Source organism: Tenrec ecaudatus, chromosome 3, assembly GCF_050624435.1.
Source record: "Tenrec ecaudatus isolate mTenEca1 chromosome 3, mTenEca1.hap1, whole genome shotgun sequence".
Classification (NCBI taxonomy): Eukaryota; Metazoa; Chordata; class Mammalia; order Afrosoricida; family Tenrecidae; genus Tenrec; species Tenrec ecaudatus.
Genome location: NC_134532.1, coordinates 137,000,475 through 137,022,916, shown reverse-complemented (window position 1 = coordinate 137,022,916; position 22,442 = coordinate 137,000,475). Strand labels below are relative to the sequence as shown.

The following is a 22,442-nucleotide window of genomic DNA, read 5'->3' as shown; positions in this document are numbered from 1 at the left end:
CAATTGTCTCAAAATGGCCCCTCTTCACTTTTAAGCAATGACTTTATTGTCTTTAATTGAGTAAAGATGCCAGAAGGTATGTCCCAAAATCATATCTACCAAACTATCCCCATCCCCTCCGTGCACACTGCCTTATCTTCTGCTCTCATGGCTGTGCTGACTGTGCTAACTCGGCCAGTTCTTCCACATGTGGACAGGAGCGTCTCCTCGCCTCGCACCCATTCCAGCACATTTCTTCTGCAAGTGCGACTTTCTATTACATTCATGATTTTTTCTCTTTCTACAAGATCAGTCTCATCAATATGTATCCCTGGACTAATAGGCCTTTAACAAAAACTTCTCAATTCCATTTTTATCACCAATTTCCACACTATTATTCTGCTTCAATTTAAAAACTCTTAAATCTGACTGTGCTGTTTCTACTTTCTCACTGTAATGTTCTCTGAAACTCACTTGAGTGGGGCCTTTTTGCATGAGAGCACAGAAATGGCTCTTGTTAAGGTCAGGGAAGACCTTGACAAAGTCCAATCAAATTGTCAGTCTTCAGCTCCCATCTTCCTAGGGCTCTCAGAAGCATTATCCCAGTTGTCGACAGCCATCATGCTTACACATTCTTCACTTCTACAACAACGCAACTTCCTGGGGTGAATGCCCATTGGATAGCGTGGTAGATAAATAATTTTTTGTCAGTCTGAGGATTAAATGTGTAGGGGTGGAGTCTAGTTTGTCAATCACATCATAGCCAATGAGGCCTCTGTGTGGGCTTAGCCTTCTCCTGAGAATTTTTGGAAATCTGTTACTTGCTCCTTGGAAGTGGGAGACACTGTCTCTCTCTGCTCACACCCTGGGAGACATAGAGCTGACAAGACACATGGACCCACCCTGATGCAGAGACCCCTGCCAGCGCTGAGATCTTACCAATGCCACTGGATCCAATGACTTTCTATCTACTGGCCTGTGATTTTTAACTTTCGGCATTATAGCATTTGTTTCGTGAGTCTGAAGAGGACTCTACAGATTGGTATTGGACATATGGGCTAACATCCGGCTTATGGATTTGATGTGGACTGGGCTGGGATGTTTTCTCAGTGTTCAATTGCTCCTGTGTATATGTGTCTTTTGCATACACATATGTGTGTCCATGGATCAGCTTCTCTAGTCTGCCCGGACTCACACAGACAGTGCTTGCATTCCCATCCCAGCTTCTAACCTCGAGCTTTGGAGCAACAGAAGTTCTGATCTCTGACGTCTTTCCTACTTGATCTACCCCGAGTCCTTTGATAATATTCATTCGTGTGGCTTTAGGTAACACCTAGAAGTGAATTCCTCTCACTAGTTTCAATACATCTTCCCGTAAGTGTACTGCAGTAAGATTTATACCTTCACAAGCTGACACGAGCAGTTCTAACTGGATCCCAAAGGGATTCTAGGTGTCGGGATGAGTCACTATCGGGCAGTGTGTTTGTGTGAGTAGATGCTTTTGCTTCTCCACTTGAAAAATCTATTAAATATCTGAAATGGACATTTCCCCAAACAAACGTGATCTCTATCCCAGCTCTTCTCCTCGTATACTTTCTCCCGCTTGTCATTTCAGTCATAAACCGAGGAGCCATCCTGGATCTCTCTTTCTTATGACATTTCAGTACATCAACACGTGTCATACATGTCTTCATAATATATTATTAATTATATCCAGACCTTAACTGCCTCCCCTGTGCTTCAAGATATCTTTCTAGACCACTGATTCACCAGACAATGCATATTTAAAATCTGTTTCTTGCATTACCTAGCCCCACATATACGTCCATCTTCATTTTCTATCATATCATCTCGGCCCTCTATGCTTTATTCAGAGTGGATCCTGCTGTTCCTTATACGCACCAAACAAGCTCTTCCCTCACAAACTTCGTGCCTGCTTTCCCCAAAGACACCACATGGCTAATCCCATTCACTGTATTCAATCTTTTAATCAACATCTTTGAAAGATTTTCCCTGACCAACTTTTTAAAAATTGTAACTTTTTAAAAGCAAAAAGTAAGAAATTTAATGGAGCCCAGATGGAAAACCCTAGAGGGGCCCAGCATACCTTACTGTGTAGGCATGCCCAGCAAAGAGTCACACCATTCACTGTATCCCCATGTCCCAGAGGGACTCCCCTTGAGCCGAGCCGAGCCGCACAGCCCCAGGACTGGCTGGGGGTGGGGACAGAAAATCATAATTCTTATTAATCGTTTAGTTCCTTTGTTTCTTAGTACTTCCCACTATCTTTTTGCCTCATTAGAATGTAGACAACATGAAAGCAGGAAGACTGATTAAATTCATCTCCATTATGTGTACCTGGAACAAAACAAACAAACTTACTGCCCTCGAGTTGCTGCCAATTCATACTGACCTGATAGGACTGCACCTGTGGGTTTCAGAGGCTCTACTGGTTTATGGGAATAAAAAACCCCATCTTTATCCCAGGGAGTGGCTGGAGGTTTCAAACAGCTGACCTTGTGGAGCGCAGCACAGTGTGTAACTATTATGCCACCAGTGCTTGACATTTTGAAGTGCTCAGTACATATGTAGTAACAAACCAATGTGTGAATGCTCAGGTCTGACTGCAAGGTGTTGTGAGGGGCTATCAGCTCAGCTCTGCATGACAGAAGGAAACACTGCTCGGTCTCGGTCCAGTGCCATCACGTTCATCCCTATGCCTGATGCGGCCACGGTGTCAATCCATCTCGGGGAGGTATCAGTCCTTCCTTTCTCCGCCCAGGTGAGCTCTTTTCATATGAAAACACAAATGACCTAATTCTGTCTTAAGCTAGTTTAGGGCCCCAGCTGTCACTCCCACGGAGCACATTTCAGAGGATGGCTTGATCGGGAGTATTCCTAAAGCAAGAGTCCACTAGCAGTTTGGATGTCCTTTCCTGATGTGGAGACTGTGATATGAGAAACGAAAGGCCTAATAGGTTCAGATGAAACATGTAACCAAGCAAACCTCGTGTAATGCCCAAAAAGGAAACACCTGTGCTTTTTAAAGCATCTAAATTGTAAAAATGATTACACCTCCTACAATGTCATGAAAATATGCAAAACCTGCTCTCTCTGCTGATTCAATAAGTGCACATACAATTAGACAAAATGAAAACACGATAAAAGCTAAATGTCTTGTTTCATGACATGAAGGGGAAAATGGGTGAGTTTTTTTGTAATGTTATCATTGATACTTTGAAAGAAAATAAATAAGATAAAGATGTGTTGCTTTAATCACTTATTTTCCCCTAAAATGTTTATTTAGAATAAATGTTAAGGATAATGATCCTGCCATATTTGTCTCTTTTCTAGGACTTATGGATGTTTGATAAAGGATTTGTCAGTGAATGAATGAACCACTTAAGGATGTAGTTAAGAAATTTAGACAATGTTTTCTTTGTGGTTCATTTGCACAAGTTCATATTTGCAAAATATTCACATTAAAGAAGTAATTACTTTGTAAGACCCTTCCCTTAACAAAAAAAAAAGAATGTGCTAAAAGCAACAGTATCCCTAGTCCATGTAAAATATGACTTGGGTGTTAAATTTCATTCTTACACATAATTATAGATATATTTTCAACACTGAATTATAAGTGATATTGGAAGGCAATTTATGAATGGGACACTATTCTAGACAGGTACTCTGGAGTATGATGCTAAATAGCATTTTGCACCTGCTTCGGGGTCCAAACCATTTGAGCTCTCGGATGAAACTAAATATGGTAATGAGATCAGAAGCTGAGTGATGAGGAAGCAAAGCCATCATATTTTAATCCCCTAAATTACAGTTTAGGATTATTTATGTTTGAGTTTCATACCAGGATCCGCATATCTTTCAAGCACAGAGCATTTGTTAGAGACTCAAACCTATCGCCATCAAGTGATGCTCTGTATAGTTAGCACGGCTGTAAATCTCTTTAGGGAAAGACCCCTCTTTCTCCCAGGGTACAGTTGGTGGCTTTTCATGATGTCCTGGTATTTAGGAGCCCAACCCTTATCCTACCAGCCCCCTGGGATGCCTTATTTTCAACAGGGAGGATTAGAAGTTTCATTGAAGTATTGGACTGTGCTTGGTGTATGTGACATGCTATTTCATGAGCATGGGAAAGATATTGGAGAATCTACAGCATATTTTGAGTTATGCAGAACACACTGCTCTCAATGATAAACTCATTCAAACTCTGTAGTTGATGCAAAGCAACATTATAGGGCAGAGTAAAACTGTGGTTTCTCAGGCTGGAACCTTTTATGGGAACAAAAAGTCTCGTCTTTCTCCCACAGAACAGCTGGTGGATCTGAATTACTGGCCTTTGTGGTTAGAAGCCCAGACCACTTTGTCACCAGGACTCCTTGCTCTAAGGGATTAAACCCCAAAAGCCAAACTCACTGCCTTCAAGTTGATTCTGATTCATTCACAGTGACCCTGTGAGGGCAGGTAGAACTGCCCTTGTGAGTTTCCAAGACTGGAATTGTTTATGGGTATAGAAAGCCCCCGCTTTCTCCAGCAGACCAGTTGGCGGTTTCCAGCTGCTTACCTTGTGGTTAGCCCAACGCGTAACCACTAAGTCACGAGGGCTCTGAATGATAAACAGGCGGAATCAGTCTGGGACGGACAAAGGTCACTTCCTGCATGGGGGGAGCTCAGACACCAAGCAATATGATGTGGTTGGAAAACCACTGAAGGAACGGAACGTAATAAACACCAAACATAACCCTGATTATTTGGCAATATATAAAATCTCTGGGAGGACCCACTGTAGTCATTGATCAAGGAGAATCATCCTTCTAGATTGGTTGTTTGATCTAGAAAAAAAAAAAAGGTTGAAGATGCATGAAGGGTCTTTTCCAAGACCCACTTCATATCCTCACAGTAAACATGGTCAAATTGCCCAAACACTTGGTTAACTTTCATGATGCCTCTTAGGCATTACCATCTCCTCAGTGCATGCTGTCTCTCCGTGAGAAGTCCCTTCACAAGATTTTGAGTATTTTGAGTTTTCTATGATTGTCCATTTTTAAGTTATTTTTTCCAGAGAGTAATCCATGATTCAAATTAGAAGCAGAGTTGTGCCTGGGATGAGGAGAGGCTTAGGTTTCTCATTTCTAACCTGATTAAAGAATACACCATGTTAACTTGAAATAACAGACAACCTTCTCCTCTGCAGTTGCCAAGAGCTGGTTCTTTTGATTTGGAAAACCTGTGTTTACAAAGGTACAAGGACCACCCCTTCCTACTTCTCACTTATTATGTTTGTTCCGTGACCATAGTAAGTTCAGCGACCTATTAAAGTTAAAAAGCCATATTGTGTGTTCACCAGGAGTCCAAATACTGGGTTGCCTATCATGTGAACCAAAACAACAAGACAAAACAAAAATGTTTTCTCTTCTCTCTTTGCCAGTAAGCTGGAGAAAGATGAGGCTTTCTCATCCAGTAAAGATTTAGAGACTGGCAAATCCTGTCCGAATCAGCCCAATGGCAGGCAAGCTTTTGTAGGTATTGCTGCAGTTGATATGGTTCGACAATAAGTCAAATTCATTAAAATTCTGATAATATGCCTGCTCCCAGAGAGTGTAACATTTTTTCTTCATTTATTTTATAGCTTAAGGGAAACTTAGTGAATTGCAAGCATATACTCAGCATCCTAGGACAGAAAGGAAGATCACTTTTAGAAGAAACCAGTCTCCAAGGAAAACACAGCATGCTACTTGGTCAGAGCGTTTTATACAAGAGTTCCCCATCTTGAGAAAGCAGGCTGTCTTCCTTTCTTGTGTATTCCCCAGGGTAATCAGACCACATTTAAGGGGGAGGTGTGTGTGTGTGTGTGTGTGTGTGTGTGTGTCTGTGTATCCCACCAGGCATTCAAATGGCTTAATGTGAGATACCTCATGACATAAAACCCAAGACAACCAGCAACACAATCACCATTGTCAACAGGCAAACTCCAACAAAGACTGGGTTTGAATTCGCTTTATGTTAAGGGAAGCAGACTTCCTCCGGTCTTTAATAATTCATAATAAACAGAAACCACAATATATTGACTCAGCATTGACCTACAATGCGTCAAAAGAAGTCAAAGTCCCCCCCCCACCCAGTTGCCCTCTTCTTCCACCGACATTTTGAACATAAAATGGGAAACCATGAAATAGAGAGTGAGAAACCTCTGAGAAGTGATTTAAATGATCCTGAGGCCTTAACAAATCTTACTGACAGCACATTTTACCCATCAGACTGACAGGTTTGCACTAGCCGTCGCCACTCAGACCTTGCAAAGAAACGGGTGTACATGTTCTTGCCTTCTAGGCTTGCTCCAGGGCGGTTAAGGTGAGGTGTGTACACGTGTGCGCACGTGCGTGTGTGTGTGTGTGCTTTAAATCCATTTGATAAATACTGACACGTGACAATTTTTATCATTAGTAAGAGTTGTTGGAGTCCAATCATGCAGAATTACAGGCAGGGACAAGTTAGGTCTCATTACAAGATAAACATGGCAAGGTAAACAATTCAAATGATAGTGAAGAGTTGAGAGACTTTGTTACCATTAGAAGATACTGGCCGTTGGTCCCACATAGTCGGCAGCTAGATATACAGGAATCCATAAAGAAACAGAGGCCTTTCACATCAGCTTGACTGACCAAGGAACAAGGTCAAGATGAACCATTTTCAGACAGCTAAAGGACTGTCTGTGTGCCCAAAGAAATAAAGAAATCTGATATTTGGATCACCAGAAAAATAATGAATATAACTATTTACACTGTAGCTTTTTCTATTGTTCTTCTTTTGTTACAGAAATGAGTTTCCCTGCTTGGCTGAATGATATCTGTGAAAAATGGTGGACTCACAACTATGGTGTATGTGGAAGATGTTGAGTGGGAAGAGGATTATTTCTTCAGACCCAATGTGGCCAAGATCAATTCTTCCTCCAGAAACTGTCTACCTCTCTCTGAATTCTAGAAGGTATATTTTTCAATTGGCAAAATTCTATATAAAACTTAATGTTTTTTGGCCTTAATTTGTTGTATTTGAAGAGAATTAAATAGAAATGGATTTTAGATCAGTTAGATTTTGTGATGGATATTTTAATGTTATAAGTCCAATTTGCTTGTTGGCTTTTCTTATTGGTTTTCATTTTCCTCAGACAGATCATAAAAGGATTGATATATTTATGTCTGCCTCCACTTACTCCATTTGCCGATATATTTATGTCTGCCCCACTTGCTCCATTATCTTATTTGCCAGTCAGATACTATCAGTATCCTTAGATATAATTTTTCCCTCATAATGATAAGACTGTATAAAAGTTATCCTGTCCCTTAAAAAATAAATTACTCCAACTGGTAAGTATTGATCAATTGTGAAGTACATATCTACCAAGCTCAGTCATCAGATTCTTGAAGATGCAAGATTATTTGTGTTTTCATTTTTTTCATTAGAAGAAATTTTAATCTACAAGAAAAGGTAGTTTCCGGGACTCCTGATTTCTCCCCACTAGGACCTCCTTGTAATATCTACTATGGTGCCTTGTAATATCTCCTTGTGGTGATCTACTATGGTGCCTGGCACAGAGGGCTATCTCCCATGAAGAGGAGCTATTGTATCCTTCTTAAAAAAAAAAGTGAATACACTGCCCCACAGACGATCCACGAAGAGCAGAGACACAGTTACGTAGTGGTGGTTTGCCAAACTCACAAAGAAAGTCCATTTCTCCTGCACACCATCACCCGGCAATCCCTCTACAAAATAGGAGTACTGCAAACAAGCTCACTAAAGGATGCTGCTAAGCGAATACTCCCACGAGGAACTGATGAAAATCCTAAATCTGCCAAGTTCACATTCCAAAATGAACCTCACCCATGGGCACGGCCTTCACTTTTCCCAGGGATGTTGTCCAGGAGACTTCAAAGGGAAGAATCCTCAGGAAGTGAGAGGTGGTCACATCGAAATCATGGTTTTCTTCAGAAAAGGAGATTCAGGATAGAACATCATATATTCTCTGAATTCTTTATTAACAATCATCTCCAGCAGATAGTATATCCAGATGTACATAAGATCATGAAGGACTAACAGGCTTTTGAAGTGGTGATTCTCTTTGTCACTCGACCACCTGTCTTGCATGGATAACCAAATACAATGAATCTTACAGGTGGTCCAGAAGTCAACCCCTTACATCTGTTTCTAAACAGCACTTCATCCTGAGTGAGTTTTCCCCATCCACAAGGGACATCTGGCCCAAAGTAACCACCTCCCAAGAGCCATGCTCAGGGCATGGAAGACTAGCCCAGCTTAGGGAAGGGAACAATCACAAGGAGGGGTGTCTAGCTCTTGCCTGGCTCACTGCGAGGGAAAGAAACCACCGTTTCGACAGACGTGAGAGGTCATCTATCTGCCAGGCACATCTCAGATGCTAGCTGGAGAGCTCCTTTTGTCTTCTGACGTCATCCTGAGACTGGCGGAATTCCCTGTGATTCCATTCCATGACAATAGCGGCCTACTCTCTCCACTGGATCCCATGTGGGTTCACTGAGTAAGGGGGGAGAGAGGCCACTGATCTGGCAAGAGAAGAGCATCACAAAGGGAGTTGCAGGAAACACTAAATGACACAGCGAAGGTTTTTTTAAAAAGTGCAAAGCCCAATGAAGCAGAGGCTGCAACAGAAACGTGAGTAGTGAGGCAAGTAGGAAATCAATAGGGACTACAATAGGATCTGAACAAAGTTGGTAGCAAGATAAAGAAATTGGACGACTTTTATTACAGGGGACAAGCTGCACAAGCCAATGTTTTTCTCTCCTTCTTAATGAATCCCATCCCAAATGTGGCACTATATTCACATGTGATGGTGGGAGGGGCTGTGGTACCCAACTGACTCTATTGCTTGAAAGGAGAAAGCTTCCCTGTGGTACTTAAGGCAGTTTTCAGAGCACTCTTGATTGCTCTATTTTGTTTTATTTTTTGGTTGGGATTCCACTTGTCAGTCACGTCACACTCATCAGTCATCCACTGAGTGCAGTTGTCTCCTCCAAGTGAAATGTCACCTCATTGGTGAGCACCGAAATGGACAGAGCGCAAGTAACGGTGACGGACACTTCACCACAGTGAGTAGGAAGGAAGGGCTGTAGCTGGTACCGATTATTGCTGTGAAGTCACCCCGGTATTGCCTCGTCTAGAACCCGAGATGTCCCACAGTAGCTCCGCTAAATGCTCGGGAAAGCACTTTCACAGGATCTGAGATAAACTCGGGTGCTTTTGCTACACATGGACACGAATGTTTCATGGCTTTTAAGACAAACTCGTATTGCTGAAGCTCTTCGGTAGCAGTAACTTGGTGGCAGAGTTATTGCGGTCACCTGGACTGCTGTGACAAAACTCAGTTTATCGGCTCTTGTCAGATGGGCCAAAGGGAAGGAAGAAACCCGAGAGGAAACATCAGCCATAATAAGGAGACAGGGAACTCCCTGAGGGAAAATCACGTCTGTGGAGGGGTCCTGAACCTCAGGATCACTCTGTGCTTTCCGGGGGTTATTTTCATTCATTCTTTTTTTTTTTTTTTTACAAAGAGGAAAATAATTTCTCTTCCCAACATTTAAGCTAGGTAGGGTAGAACCATGGAAAACAACACACTGGTGGAAAACACAACCCACAATCCCAAAGTCGTCTAGCTAGCTTCGTTTGCTATGGAGGAGATCACAAGGAGGAGGCATTCTGTTCTGTCCCAGGGTGGGATCCTGACAGTCACCGATGCACACAACGACTGTGTGCCACCACCTGCCACCCTCTCCAGTGACCCCTAATTCAGAAATGACAAATGATTTCTACTCTACAGCATGGATGTCGGTGTCTTCTACTGCCTGGGCAATAACCTCTTTCAGAGCTCAGTGCACAGGGCTACCCTACCATCTAGTCTCTTCTAGATGTTCACTGTCAGAGCAAAGACCCTCAGCTTTAGTCATACCGTCCTTCGACAGGCCAAAGCCTTTCATACCTGAAAACTACGATTCTCCCCTGCCCCCGCCCGCTGTCCGTAAGCAGCACATATGCTCTCTCTACAAATTGGTATCCAGGTGCCTTTAATCAGTTCAAATTTGGAAGCTACATCTTCAAGGGTCCGAGAGAGCTCACTCCCCCCATTGGTTCCCCCTTTACATGTTTTCTTATAAGACATACAGCTTAATTGATTAACAAACTAAACAGCTTATATACTGGCAATATATTACAGATGGGTTTATGTCAGAGTAATAGATCACGTGAAATGGACTGTGTGGTACCCCAGTGCATGATGTCTTGGTACAGCCCTGAGGACACTGACAGGAGCATCTCTAAGTAAGTAGTGCTGTATGAATACAGACACATGCAGATCTGTGCCTACATCCATCCGACTAGGCCCAAAGTAGCAGGTAGATGCAAGATAGAGAAACACACATGCTGGATGGGGCCTCTGCACCCTTGTCATGCCATTTGGAAGGGCAGTTACAGGTTGCTGGTTTTTCAGCCATCAAATTTACAACTTGTGAGAAAGGCTTTTCTAATTGGGTTTGACTTGCTTTCAGTGGTAAGCATCGTTGGGAAAAGACCAAAGCAAGAGCCACTAGAAGTTACACTTATATGTGCGCTTAGCTGCGGTACGGAACTCTGGAGAAGAAGCAGGCTGAAAGATTGGCTTTGATTCTAGACTTTGATTCTCTCCCTTGCCATTTTCTTGTCATCGTGTGTCGGCGTATGGGTGTGTGCATGTGTGTCTACGTGTGTGTGTGTGTGTGTGTGTATGTGTATCCCATCGCATCATCTCCTGAAGAACGCTGGGTTTCGCAGGCAGGCGGCTAGTCACCTGCAACAACCCAGGGGGCCTGCTGAGGCTTCCAAGCTGCTGTCAGTGTCGGAGGCCAGGGTCTGGTCGGTGGACATGGAGGAGATGTCGTTGACGGACGAGGATGGAGGGAGGCTCTCACTGCTGTTCACTGCTGCACCTGTGCTAAGAAAATGAAGACCAACATGACTAAATCTTCATGTCACTCAAACTTCCTATCACGCAAGGGGCAGGCTGGACCGATCTACAAAGGAACGTCTGGCCCATCATTCATTAGACAAACCTGTCAGGAGCAGCTACTGCATCGTAGACACTATATTAGAGATGTCAGTAAAAACACAACCGTGTGTCTCTGGTCACAGGTTCTGGTTCCCAGTTTAGTGCAACAATGATGTACGTTTGCTCTAAGTAAGCAATCACCCGCGATGCTTCTGAAAATGCCGCTTCGCATCCCCTCGTTTCCACTACGGTGATGCGATTGCATTGAGGTGTTGGGGCGTCAGAGCCACTAGTGTCTGGGAAAGGGAACTTAGTGTGTGGGGTCCCAGGGACTTGGCTGCAAACCGAAGGTCCACAGCCACACACAGGTCCCTTGGGAGACAATCCTATGCAGTCACAGGTCTACTCTGGCACACAAACGTGGCGCCATGAGCTCCAGCCCAATCTGCGACAGCCGTTCCTAGAAAAGGCAGATGAGGATTTGGTACCTGGATTATTGGAACAATGCAGGGAACATCGAAAGGCAACACATGCGAGGATCGTACGCCAGCTACCTGGGCGGAGGTGAGATGCAGACATCTCAGCTACTTGGGTACTCCTGTACAAAGGATGGCGCGCTAAGTGAATATTACTGTATCATTGATACATGAAGTGAAACTCAAAATTCAGGTTGAAAATCAAGGAGGACTCTGGTGAAGAAAGTTGCCGTCTATCGAGGTGTTAGGTACAAGGAGAAGCCAAGGCTCAGGTTCTGATGTGTTGTTTACTTTTCAGCTGACTTGCTTCCTTGGGTTTCCATTACTGAGAACGCTGAATAATTATCTTAGATTAACTTGAGGGGGAAATAATTACACACACACACATATCTGCTATGCAGGAATATGAGCATTTGGGACCTTTAGAAAGAACTTGCTTAGGTTAGTCACTCATTCCCTGCTTACAGCATATAATGGGTTAGATTGCGACACAGGAGAAGTGGAGGCCATGGCGTGATAGAATATCACCAGCCCGCAGCACTCTGAATAGGGTCAATTTCCTTTTTCTCTTCATACGGCTTTGCCCGTAAGCAACCTGGCTAGTAAAATGCATGCTTTTTAAAAGAGGGCACTGCTAAAACAGCATGTAACATAATCACCAGATTGAATAAAAGATGAGACATGTCTCCCTGAAATTGTGTTTTCCTTCGGGAAATACAGTACACAGGATACATGTGGTAAAAAAATAAATAAATTCAAAATCATTTAAAAGAGTATGACCGTATCTTGTTGTTGTTTCCAGGTGCACAGAGACGCTGGGCACAACAGGAGGACACACAGCGCGGTCCTGCGCTGTCTTCACTCTTGGTCCGTACCTGAGCCCATTGCAGCCACGGGGTCAGTCCATCTCCTGGACAGCGCTCCTCTTTCCTGCTGCCCCTCTACTTTATCAAGCAGGATGTCCTTCTCCAGAGGGCAGGGGTGGGTGGAGGGTGAGGGGAGAATCTTAGGAAGTGGGGGGATTAATACAATCTTTGGGTCCCTCCCTGTCATACACCCTGTCATGGAGTCCCTTCTGACATAGGGCCACCCTATAGACAGTGGAGGACTGTCTCTGTGAGTTCCAGAGGCTGTAAATCTTACAGCAGACAGACATAGCTCACCTGTGAGGAAAATGTGATGAGACGGAATGGCATCAAGAGACAAGTCTGACACTTAAACTAAGATAGCTTATATGCATCTTGTATGTGCATGTATATTAGGGGCCATGGCAGCCCTGCGTTTAAAGTGCTTGGCTGCTAGCCAAAAGGCTAGCAGTTTGAACCCGCCAGCTATTCTGTCTGAGAAAAAGGTAGCAGTCTACTTTTTTAATGAGGATTACGGCAGGCAGTGAGTTCGGTTTGATTTGGGGTATATGTATTTAAGATTTTTATTTGTTATATAAATATTTATATGAACTATGGGATGGAGAAAAAACACAATAACAAGAACAACAACAATAAAAAGGAAAGTCCTAGGTATGAAACATCAGCTAGAGGTGAAGTACTTCTAAATATTTGGTAGATTTCTTTTATCTTTTTTCGCTGAAAAGATTATGATAATTTTATTTGTAGCTTTTCCATACTGATATTCTCTTATACAGAAAAGCTTAGGTGCTGTTTCATGTTCCTTAAACTACCAAAAATATCAATACCTCCCTGTTGTGATTGAATTATGCTCCTTCAAAATATGACAGGTGTTGTAAATCCCAATTTCTATGCCTACAGTGATAATCCCACTGGGGAGTCAGCTGTCTTTGTTAAGTTTGGGAGGCAGGATCAGTGTGAAGTAAGTCTCGAATTAATGTCTAAGCCAAACCCAACCCACTGCCACGCACTCAATTTGGGCTCAGAGTGACCCTTCTATGGGCTATAAGGGATTAGAAGAGTAGATAGCCTTCTGGGTCCCCTTGAGAGGGGCTGCTTGCTTTGAACCGTTGACCTTGAGGTTAGCAGCCCAATGCTTAACAGAGCTCCCTCATGCAGAACAGAGGTGGGCGAAGACATGACAAACCATGCGGAGCTTGCCCAGCAGTGGTGCTCAGAAGAAGCAAGGCCCTTTTCCCAAAGAGCCAGAGAAGGCCTCTCGCAGGGCTAGCGCTGCAGTCAGACTTCTAGCTGTCTGGCCGGTGAGGGGAGACATCCTGCTCTACCAGAGTGGCTGCTATCACACACTGGATGTCTAAGGGAGCAGCCGAGCTGAGGTCCCTGAGATAGATGGCAAGGCAGGAGGGTGTCTACAACGCACGCTTGGCTAACAGACGCGGAAAGAAGGGGATCTTCCCTCAGAGCCAATCCAGAGACAGCCTGCCCTTCAGCGAACACTCGGAATTCATGCTTCCGTGACAAACTAAGCTTCTGTCCTTAAGGTCACCAACATGTGCTATTTCTGGTATCGCAGCACTAGATAACTAAGACATTACTTATCTTTAAAACACTCCAGACTTTAACTTTCCCATTAAGATCTTCCTGTAAATAATTAGGAGAATAGTGTCTAAAATAAAATCGTGTGGCTTTGATTTCTTCCAGCTCTACTTAATTATATCCCTTATCTACATCGTAATGAGCTGGTTAGTTTCCTGTGGTGAAAAGATTTCATACACTCGGTGACAGCCCATGATTCTCACCTCTTCCTCTCTTTTATCCCTAATTTTGAAATAAATGATACCAGTGCCTGTCATTTTCCCTCAGAAATGTTGGTGTCTAATAATTTATCATCACTAAGATGGACTTTTCTGAACCCTCTTCGATTTTTCTCTATCCTTATGAAACCACGGAGATTAAAATTGGACACAAAACTCTAATAAAGGTCCCATCAGTCATGATCTGACACAGTGAGATTGCCTTGCTCTTCATGCCCATTGGTCTCAGAAGATATAGCCCTAACCTATGGACAGCTTTCAAATCATTGTTCTACGTTATGGATTTAGTATTGACTTGAGATATGTGGTGGTGGCCATATATCTTTTTAAAAGAGCATCATTGAGAATTACTCACATACATAATTCAACAATTTAAGTTGGACATAAATGCACTTTGGTGATTTTTTGGTATACACATGGATTTTGGCAACCATCCGAACAATCGATTTTATAAAATTTTATCTCTGCAAAAAATACCTTGTACTTCACATGTCTTTTTACCTCCAGTCTAGACCACAATTAATCTACTATCTGTTTCTATTGGTTTGCCTATGTGAGGCATTTCATATCAATGGAATTGTGTTATGTGTAACACTTTGTGATTCTATTTAGCTATAAAATACTATAATACTATTCTACTGTATGGATATATCAAATTTTATATATGTGTTAGTTGACCATTTGAGCTGTTTCTCCCTTTTGGTTATGATTAATAAGGCTGATATACATCTTCATACACAAAACTTAATGTGGTAGATTTTCATATCAGGTGACTAAATATCTAGAAGTGGATTCCTATATCATAGGGTTACTCTGTGTTTAACAGGAGAGAGCAGTCCCTGGAAAAGGATATCATGCTTGGTACAGTTGACGGGCAGTGGAAACGAGGAGAACCATCGAGAAGATGGACTGTTACCATGGCAGTTAGAGTGGGCTCCAGCAGAAAACTGATGGTGAGATCAGCACAGAACTGGGCAGTGTTTCATTCTGTTGCACGGTGGTCTCTAAGAGCAACCTGTCTGCCAGTTTGTTGTGCTGTGCTGGCTTGTGTGTTGCTGTGATGCTGGAAGCTGGCACTGGTTATTAAAATCACCAGGAAGGTCAACCAAAGTAAACAGGTTTCAGTGGAGAATCCAGACTGAAAACAGACTATGAAGAAGGACTAGGCTGTCTATTTTCATCTATGGATTAGTCTCTGAAAACCTTATGGATAACATCAAAATATCAGATAGTGAAGGCCTAACTACTAAAGGCAGAACGTCGTCAGACAGGGTGCCACAGGTGAGAACTTCAGTCGGAAGGAATTCAAAACATGACTGAGGAAGAGCTCCCTTCTCCACGTGGAATTGACTGCAATAGCGCGAATGGAGTAAGCCATCTAGGCCTTCGTTTGCTGATGGGGCACAACTCAAAATGACAAAAACAGCCATGACACTGACTAATCGTACAGGAGTGCAAATCTAGGAAACTTGGAAGTCAACCTAATGGAGTGGAATACATATAGGTTGGCATCCTAGGCATTGGTGGGATGAAATGGACGTAAGGCCAGTTTGATTCAGAAAATCATTTCGTTTACGACACTGTGAATGAGGCAAGGGGCATTCCTGGTCAAAAAGAACATTTCCAGATCTACCTTGAGGAACAATGCTGTCTGTGATGGGAGTGTATCTGCATCATTCAAGGAAATGCAACCAAGACAACTACTATTCAAATTTATGCATCAACCAATCAAGCTGGTGAGGGAATTCTACCAACTTCTTGGGTCTGAAATTGATCAAACACGCAATCAAGGTGCACTAATAATTATTGGCGATTGGAATGCAAAAGCTGAAAGCAAAGAGGAAGAAACCAAGCTGGATATTGCATGACAGAATTTGGCAAGACTGAAGACTTGTTCATAGCAAATACCTTTAATCAACAACATAAGGTGGCTGCACACATGGGCTTCTCCAGATGGAATACACAGAAATTAAATTAGCCAATTTAATTTCAATTTAATTTCCCATTTGTGGGAAGAGACGATGGAGAAGCTTAATATCAGCAGCTAAAACCAGACCAGGGGCTCACTGTGCGGCAGAACACCAGGTAAGTTCATATGTACATTCAGGTTGAAACAAGTCCACAAATGGAAACACATCCACAAGAACCAAAACCTGACCTGAATTTTGGGAGCATCTCAAGAACAGATTTGATGGGCTGAACACTAACCACAGAAGACCTGAGGAGCTGGAGTTGTCGGACATCAAGAACTTCACTCGTGAAGAAAGCAAAGGCCATTAAAATGACAGGAAATAAATATCACATCAAAGTGGATGTCACAAGAGACTGAATCTCAGAGTAGCTAAGGCAAATGGGAGAAATAATGAAGTCAAGAGTGGAAGAGGAAATTTCAAAGGGCAGCTGAAGAAGGTAAATTAAACTATTCTAATGAAATGTGCAAAGACCTAGAGATAGAAGGAAGACCATGTTCAGTACATCTTCACTGGGAGAACCCGAGAAAGCACACAGGCCTGCCACCACTGAAAGCTTCCACGGGCGAAACACTGAAAGATGCAGGAAACATCCAAAGATGGAAAGAATCCATTCTAAAGAAGAATTATTTTTCCATTCTAAAAAAGAGTTATTTGGCATTTTACCATTTCAGGAGGTAGCATGTGAGCAAGGACCAATGGGCTGAAGGAAGTGTTTCAAGCAGTACCGAATGCATTCACCAAAAACAAGACTCTAGGAATTTGTAGGCACGAGTGGAAATGTTTAAACGCGCTGCGGAAGCACTGGACGCGCTCATTCAACCACACCCCAGAATTTAGGAGACAGCTACTTGGTCAACTGACTGGAATCGATATATATTTGTACCCACCTCAGAGAAAGGTGATTCAACGATCATTGTTTTAATAAAATTACTGGGCTAGATTAGAGAGGTTGGATGTCGAATGAGTACTAAAAGCACCTGGAGGCTTACTTCTGATTTAGAGATTTGAAAAATGTGTGCCCGTCCTGCCACAAAGCACTTTTAATTATTGCATCGTTGTTATTTATGAGAGTTTTATTTCTCAGGTGGAAAAGGGGTGATGAAAACATGAGGATTTCTGGGTTTAGATGACCTCCAGTTTGTATTCTAAGGAGCCCTTGTGGTGCAGTGGTTGAAACCTTGGATTGCTAATGGGAAGGTCGGCAGTTGGAAACCAGCAGCTGCCCTGCATTGAACAGATGAGGCTTTTACTTTCTGAAAGATTTATAGATTCAGAAACCCACAGAGGGATTGACTCTATGGCAGGGAGGTTTGACTGTCTGTATTCTAGCCTAAACATTTTATAACAAGTGATTTTAGAAGACACTTTCTAATCATAGGCAGCTTTTCCCTGGGAAGTCTACGCAAATCAATTCAGAAAGCAGGCAGCTATGTTCTCCTTGAAAATACACTGCTATGCATGAAAAATTAAGATAGTCAAGGAGAGTACAACTGTATAAAAATAGATCAAAAGTTTATATTTCTTTTAAAAACTGATATGCGAGTTCATCAATATATTTCAAATGTGTATATTTTCTTGAAAATGCACATTTAACTTCCTATTTACATTTTTAAAGTATCACTAAAACATGGGTTTTGTTATTAGGAACACTCTGTCACCGAGAAATGAACTGCATTAACTCACTCCCTTGCTTCTGAGTTCTCAGTGTTGTCATACCTGAATAGTAAAAGTGTCTGTGTCATGATGTTACTTTACTTCTTACTTCGCACTTACAAAATAAAATACAGGCAGACATTAGCGAGGAAGCTTTACTATAATGAGGAGTGCCTGAGAAGATGAATTTCCAGAAGTTTTCTTAGTAATTGCTTTTCCTTTTAACACAGCTTACTGCACATAGGTAAACACACACATATGAAGTGATGCGCTAGTAAAAGCTTAACAGCTGACTCGCCAAGGACTGCAAAAGCTCTGGTTTGTGTGGTCTGCCACTTCTTGGGTTACAACATTCCCTCTCTGGCTAATCAGAAGCTATTGACATGACATCCGTGAACTTGTACTGGCAGAGAGTACACGAATGACTCTGGAGTATGAAGAGCTCGTCCCAGCACATGACTGCCTTCAACCCTCTACTCTTTGCTCATGCTACATCGACAGACGCTGATGACACAGACACAGAATGTCCATCAATGTCATACAACATATAGCACACCTATATAAATCCTTCAAATTAAACCATGTTTATTTTTGTTTTGAAATCATGTAGTGAAATATTGAATTCACGGGCATTTTGCCTCTAAAGTTGGAGAAGCCAAGCAACTAAAGTTTAGACTACACAAAGTTGAAATGGTTTAAAAACAATTTAGCTTTTACACATACAAAATCTAAGTGGCATATTGTAGAATTAATCTTTGGCACATTAGCCTGAAAAACATTTTTTAAATCATAAATATGTATTTTCCCAAATGGATGAATTAAATAACCAGTTTAAGGCATCCGTTTTTATCTTAAGCATGAGTAGATGCCAATAAAAACAACTCATATACTGATGCAGGCTTCATTGACCTTCGAGTTGCTTAACAGGGCAAAGAAACATCTAATGACACAAACACATACTGAACTGCAAACTGTTTGGAAGCTGTGTTCATGTCTTTAATACTGTCTTTTGCAGTGGCACCAAGAAACAATTCTAATTAGCAATTTCCAAGTCAATGAACATTTATAACTCTACCATTATGTACACAGTACAGAATAATGCTTAGTCACATCAAGGTACACAGAAAATAAATGTGGAGAGTCCTCACTAGTGAATTTCCAAACAGAAAAGGATAAAAGGACAAGAGACCCACTGCTAAAACTGCAGGAAGGAGTAGGCACTATAGAAAGAAGAGCTCCGATCCGTTCGGGAGCCATGATAAGTCTTCCAGGATGAAGTGATAGTTAAAAACAGAGGATTATTGAATGAATAGCATTTGAGAAAGGGATAATCCAGTTAACAACAACAACAACAACAACAAGCAGTAATACAGCACCGCAGAAGGGGTGCGGTGTCAAAGGAAGTAAAAATACACTATCACTTCTCAGGAAAACCAAAACAAATATGTACAAAAAAACCTCATTTTGCTTAAATCGGTGATTCAAGACTTTACGGAAACGATGATCAGACTTTTGATTTTGAGTGCAGAATTTAAGTAAAGACAGAAGCTGGGGAGATGAGTTCAGGAAACCCACTGGCTCCCATGATGACTGCGCATTAGTAGCAATGAAAAGGGAGAGAAGGAATTAGACAGAAGACAGACAGAATGTAATAAAGGATGAACTAAAATCTCCATCTGGATGTGCAGGTTAGGCGGTTGAGCAAAACAAGTTGTCATGCACAGAAATGGGAAATGTTCTTCTGGGATAGGGAATCCATGAACATTTTTTCAACTTCTATGTAAAGTAAGATTTAGCTCTATTCATCTTAAATTGATTTATTGAAATTTTCAAGTTATTTTATTCACTTCATCAAGATGTTGGCCAGCCTGATAGCCTGAATTGTCTGATGGACAGCTCTGATTTGCCCTTGATCTTTATCTGCATTTTCCCTCACTTTGAAAAGTATAAACCAAAACCCTCCTTGCAACAAATGTTTCTGTAAAATCACCTTTACTTGCTGTACATGCAACTTTTATTCCAGTGAAAAGACTCCCAGCCTTCTCTAGCACTAAAAGCAAAATCCACTGCCAACAAGTCATTTCTGACTCATAACCCCCTCTCCATACAGGATTTCTGAGACTGTGAATCTTTCAGGGAGTAGAGAGTTGGTCCTTCAACAAGAAGCAGTTGGGTGTTTTGAACCATCCACCTGATAGCTCAACACTTATCCCACAGAGCCAGCGGACCTCTTTTTCTTGCATGAAAGTAAAATTATATAAGAACCAGCTATACCTTTTTTGATTCACCTACAATTTCCACTTAAAGATTTTAAGACACAATTATGAATGGGCCTTGTTTATAATCCAGGCCTGCATGTTTGCTATTCAAAAATGTATAAAAACTTGTGAAAAAAGAAAAGGAGTCATTACAACTTTTGTAGTGCCAGCTAAGGGTGCAACATGACTTTGTTCGATATAATTTCTTAGACCCCAGATGGTTTTGGACATCGGAAAACTGGAGAAAACGGATAAAGTTAGTTTATGGAAACCTTATACAGGGTGGCCAGGGGTAGAAATAACTTGAAGACAATGAGTTTATTTTTTTATTTTTAATTTAAATTCCATTAGTCATATCTTCCCAGGCCACCTGTGTCAATCTGCTTTTGCCCTCATTAGTAAGTGAAAGAAACTCCTCTATGTAACCATTTGCTTTCTCTGTAAGAAACATGATTTTAATGACTAAAGACTTATGATTTAATAAAGAGAAAAGTTCATTTGTTTCCCAAATGGGAAACATTTATTCCATATGGTAGGTGACTCATCCTAACAGCTTACTGAGTCATATAGCTGGCTTGGACCATTCCCAATCCCATGAGAATACCCCATTGGTTTGCACAAAGTGGATTAAAGGAAATAGGGTATTTATAAGGTGTGAAAATATTGAAAAGAGAATTTGTGAATATCTTTATAGAGTAAATAAGAAAAGTTTTTAGGGAAAATAACCAAGTCGAAGTGTCAGCTGGAGGAATCCCTTGCCTCTATATTTCTGTGGGCAAGATGAAGACCAGTTGTCTTGTAAGCAGGAGTCCAGGTGGTGTCATGGTTACACAAACTGCAAGATCTACTGTTTGACACCAACAGCTGCTCCATGGGAGAAAGATGGGGCCTTCTATTCGCATAATCCGTGTCTGTCCTGGAAATTCAAAGGGCTCATTCTAGCCTGTCCAAGCAGGTCACTATGAATTAACTTTGACTCAATGGAAGTGAACTTAATTTTTTGGTTTTATAACATTCATTACTAAAGCTCTTCAAGTATTTTTTGTGCTGGGTCATTGTTATGGATAGAAATGTGTCCCACGAAAACAATGTGTAAATCTGAACCCTTATACTTGTGTTCATAATGCCACTTGAGAATTGGTTTTCTGTGTTTCGTTAATAAGGCTGTATTTCCATTGGTGCACCGGGGTCAATCTTGTTTGAGATTTTAAAAGTACAGAGGCCCATAGAGATGCGAGCAGAGAGGGGGGGAAAGCTAGATCATAACAACCCCCACTGAAAACTGCCAATGGAACAAGGGCCTTCCCCCAAAGAAGAGAGAGGGAAAGCCTTCCCATGGAACTGGGCAACTGAATTTGGAATTATAGCCTTCTAAGATGTGCGAAAAGAAAGTTCTGTGTTACAGTCATTCACTTGTATCCTGTAATAGCAGCACTAGATCACATTGACAGACATCACAGTCAGAATAAGCAGACTGAGTGGCGCCTCACAGATCAAAGGGAATGCAACTAGAATCATTATAGAGAAGCATGTGATCTTCGTGCACTGTGCTTGGCGAGCAATGCTAATGGCTCTCTTTCCCAAAGCCGAGCAAGTCAGGGAGCCTGGGTTGACTGTTCATTCGCTGAGAGTGAGTACCTGAAGGAGAGGGCTGGCCTTTTACTACACCGTTTTTAGTCTTTTCTTCTGAATTCATTACTTCCTTGTAGATCAGTTCTGGAAGACAAGAGTGATCAGTATTATTAAACAGTAAGTTTGCTCTTATCCATAGCAAATGCATTAGTGACAAACATGACATGTCGGTGAGGTGGGACACACGACAACGGAATGGTTCCTTATTTGCTCCTTTTCCTGTGACTGCATTGCTGTGGGCACAGAGAGCAGTGCAGAGGGCGAGCTCCATAAAGTTGCTCAACTGGTGGGAGAATGAGGAACTCGTCTCGTAATGACGTTCTGAATTCTTTGGGGGATCCTGATGCATTCGTATTTTATCTCTTCAGGATGGTCAATGGCTCGGGTTTTTTTTGACAAATGTTTACACATCCAATTAGGTTCTCCTTTCACAACTGCCATTGGTGGCAACCTTGCCGTTGGTGCTATTGCTGCCTTTCCATTCTGTTTGCTCTGTTGTCCTTGATATCGTGTCCCACCCCTCCTTCCTTCTCATCTTATCTTTGGGTAAATGTTGGCCATTGGCTCTCGGAGAGTTTATTGTTTAAGGGAGCACATCACTCAAAGACTCCCTCTTGAAGATGTGTCTTTGCTTTTATATGTACTCCCGAAGGGAGGCACAAATTCTCATGATGTCACACTATTATAAGTCCTCATCATATTCCATTTGTTACTGCATCTTCTTTTCAG

General features: G+C 41.9%; 1 protein-coding gene across 2 annotated transcripts in view; it reads right to left on the bottom strand.

Moving 5' to 3' along the window:
• Positions 1 to 7,478: 7,478 nt before the first annotated feature.
• MAPK10 (mitogen-activated protein kinase 10) overlaps positions 7,479 to 22,442 on the bottom strand; it is a 360,072-nt gene continuing 345,108 nt past the window's right edge. For both annotated transcript variants that reach the window (XM_075544072.1, XM_075544071.1), the window contains 2 exons: positions 21,720 to 21,797; positions 7,479 to 10,982 (listed from right to left, as the gene is read on the bottom strand). In XM_075544072.1, coding sequence (XP_075400187.1) covers positions 10,840 to 10,982; positions 21,720 to 21,797 — 221 coding nt within the window. In that variant the 3' untranslated portion in view covers positions 7,479 to 10,839. The remainder of the gene's footprint in view (positions 10,983 to 21,719; positions 21,798 to 22,442) is intronic.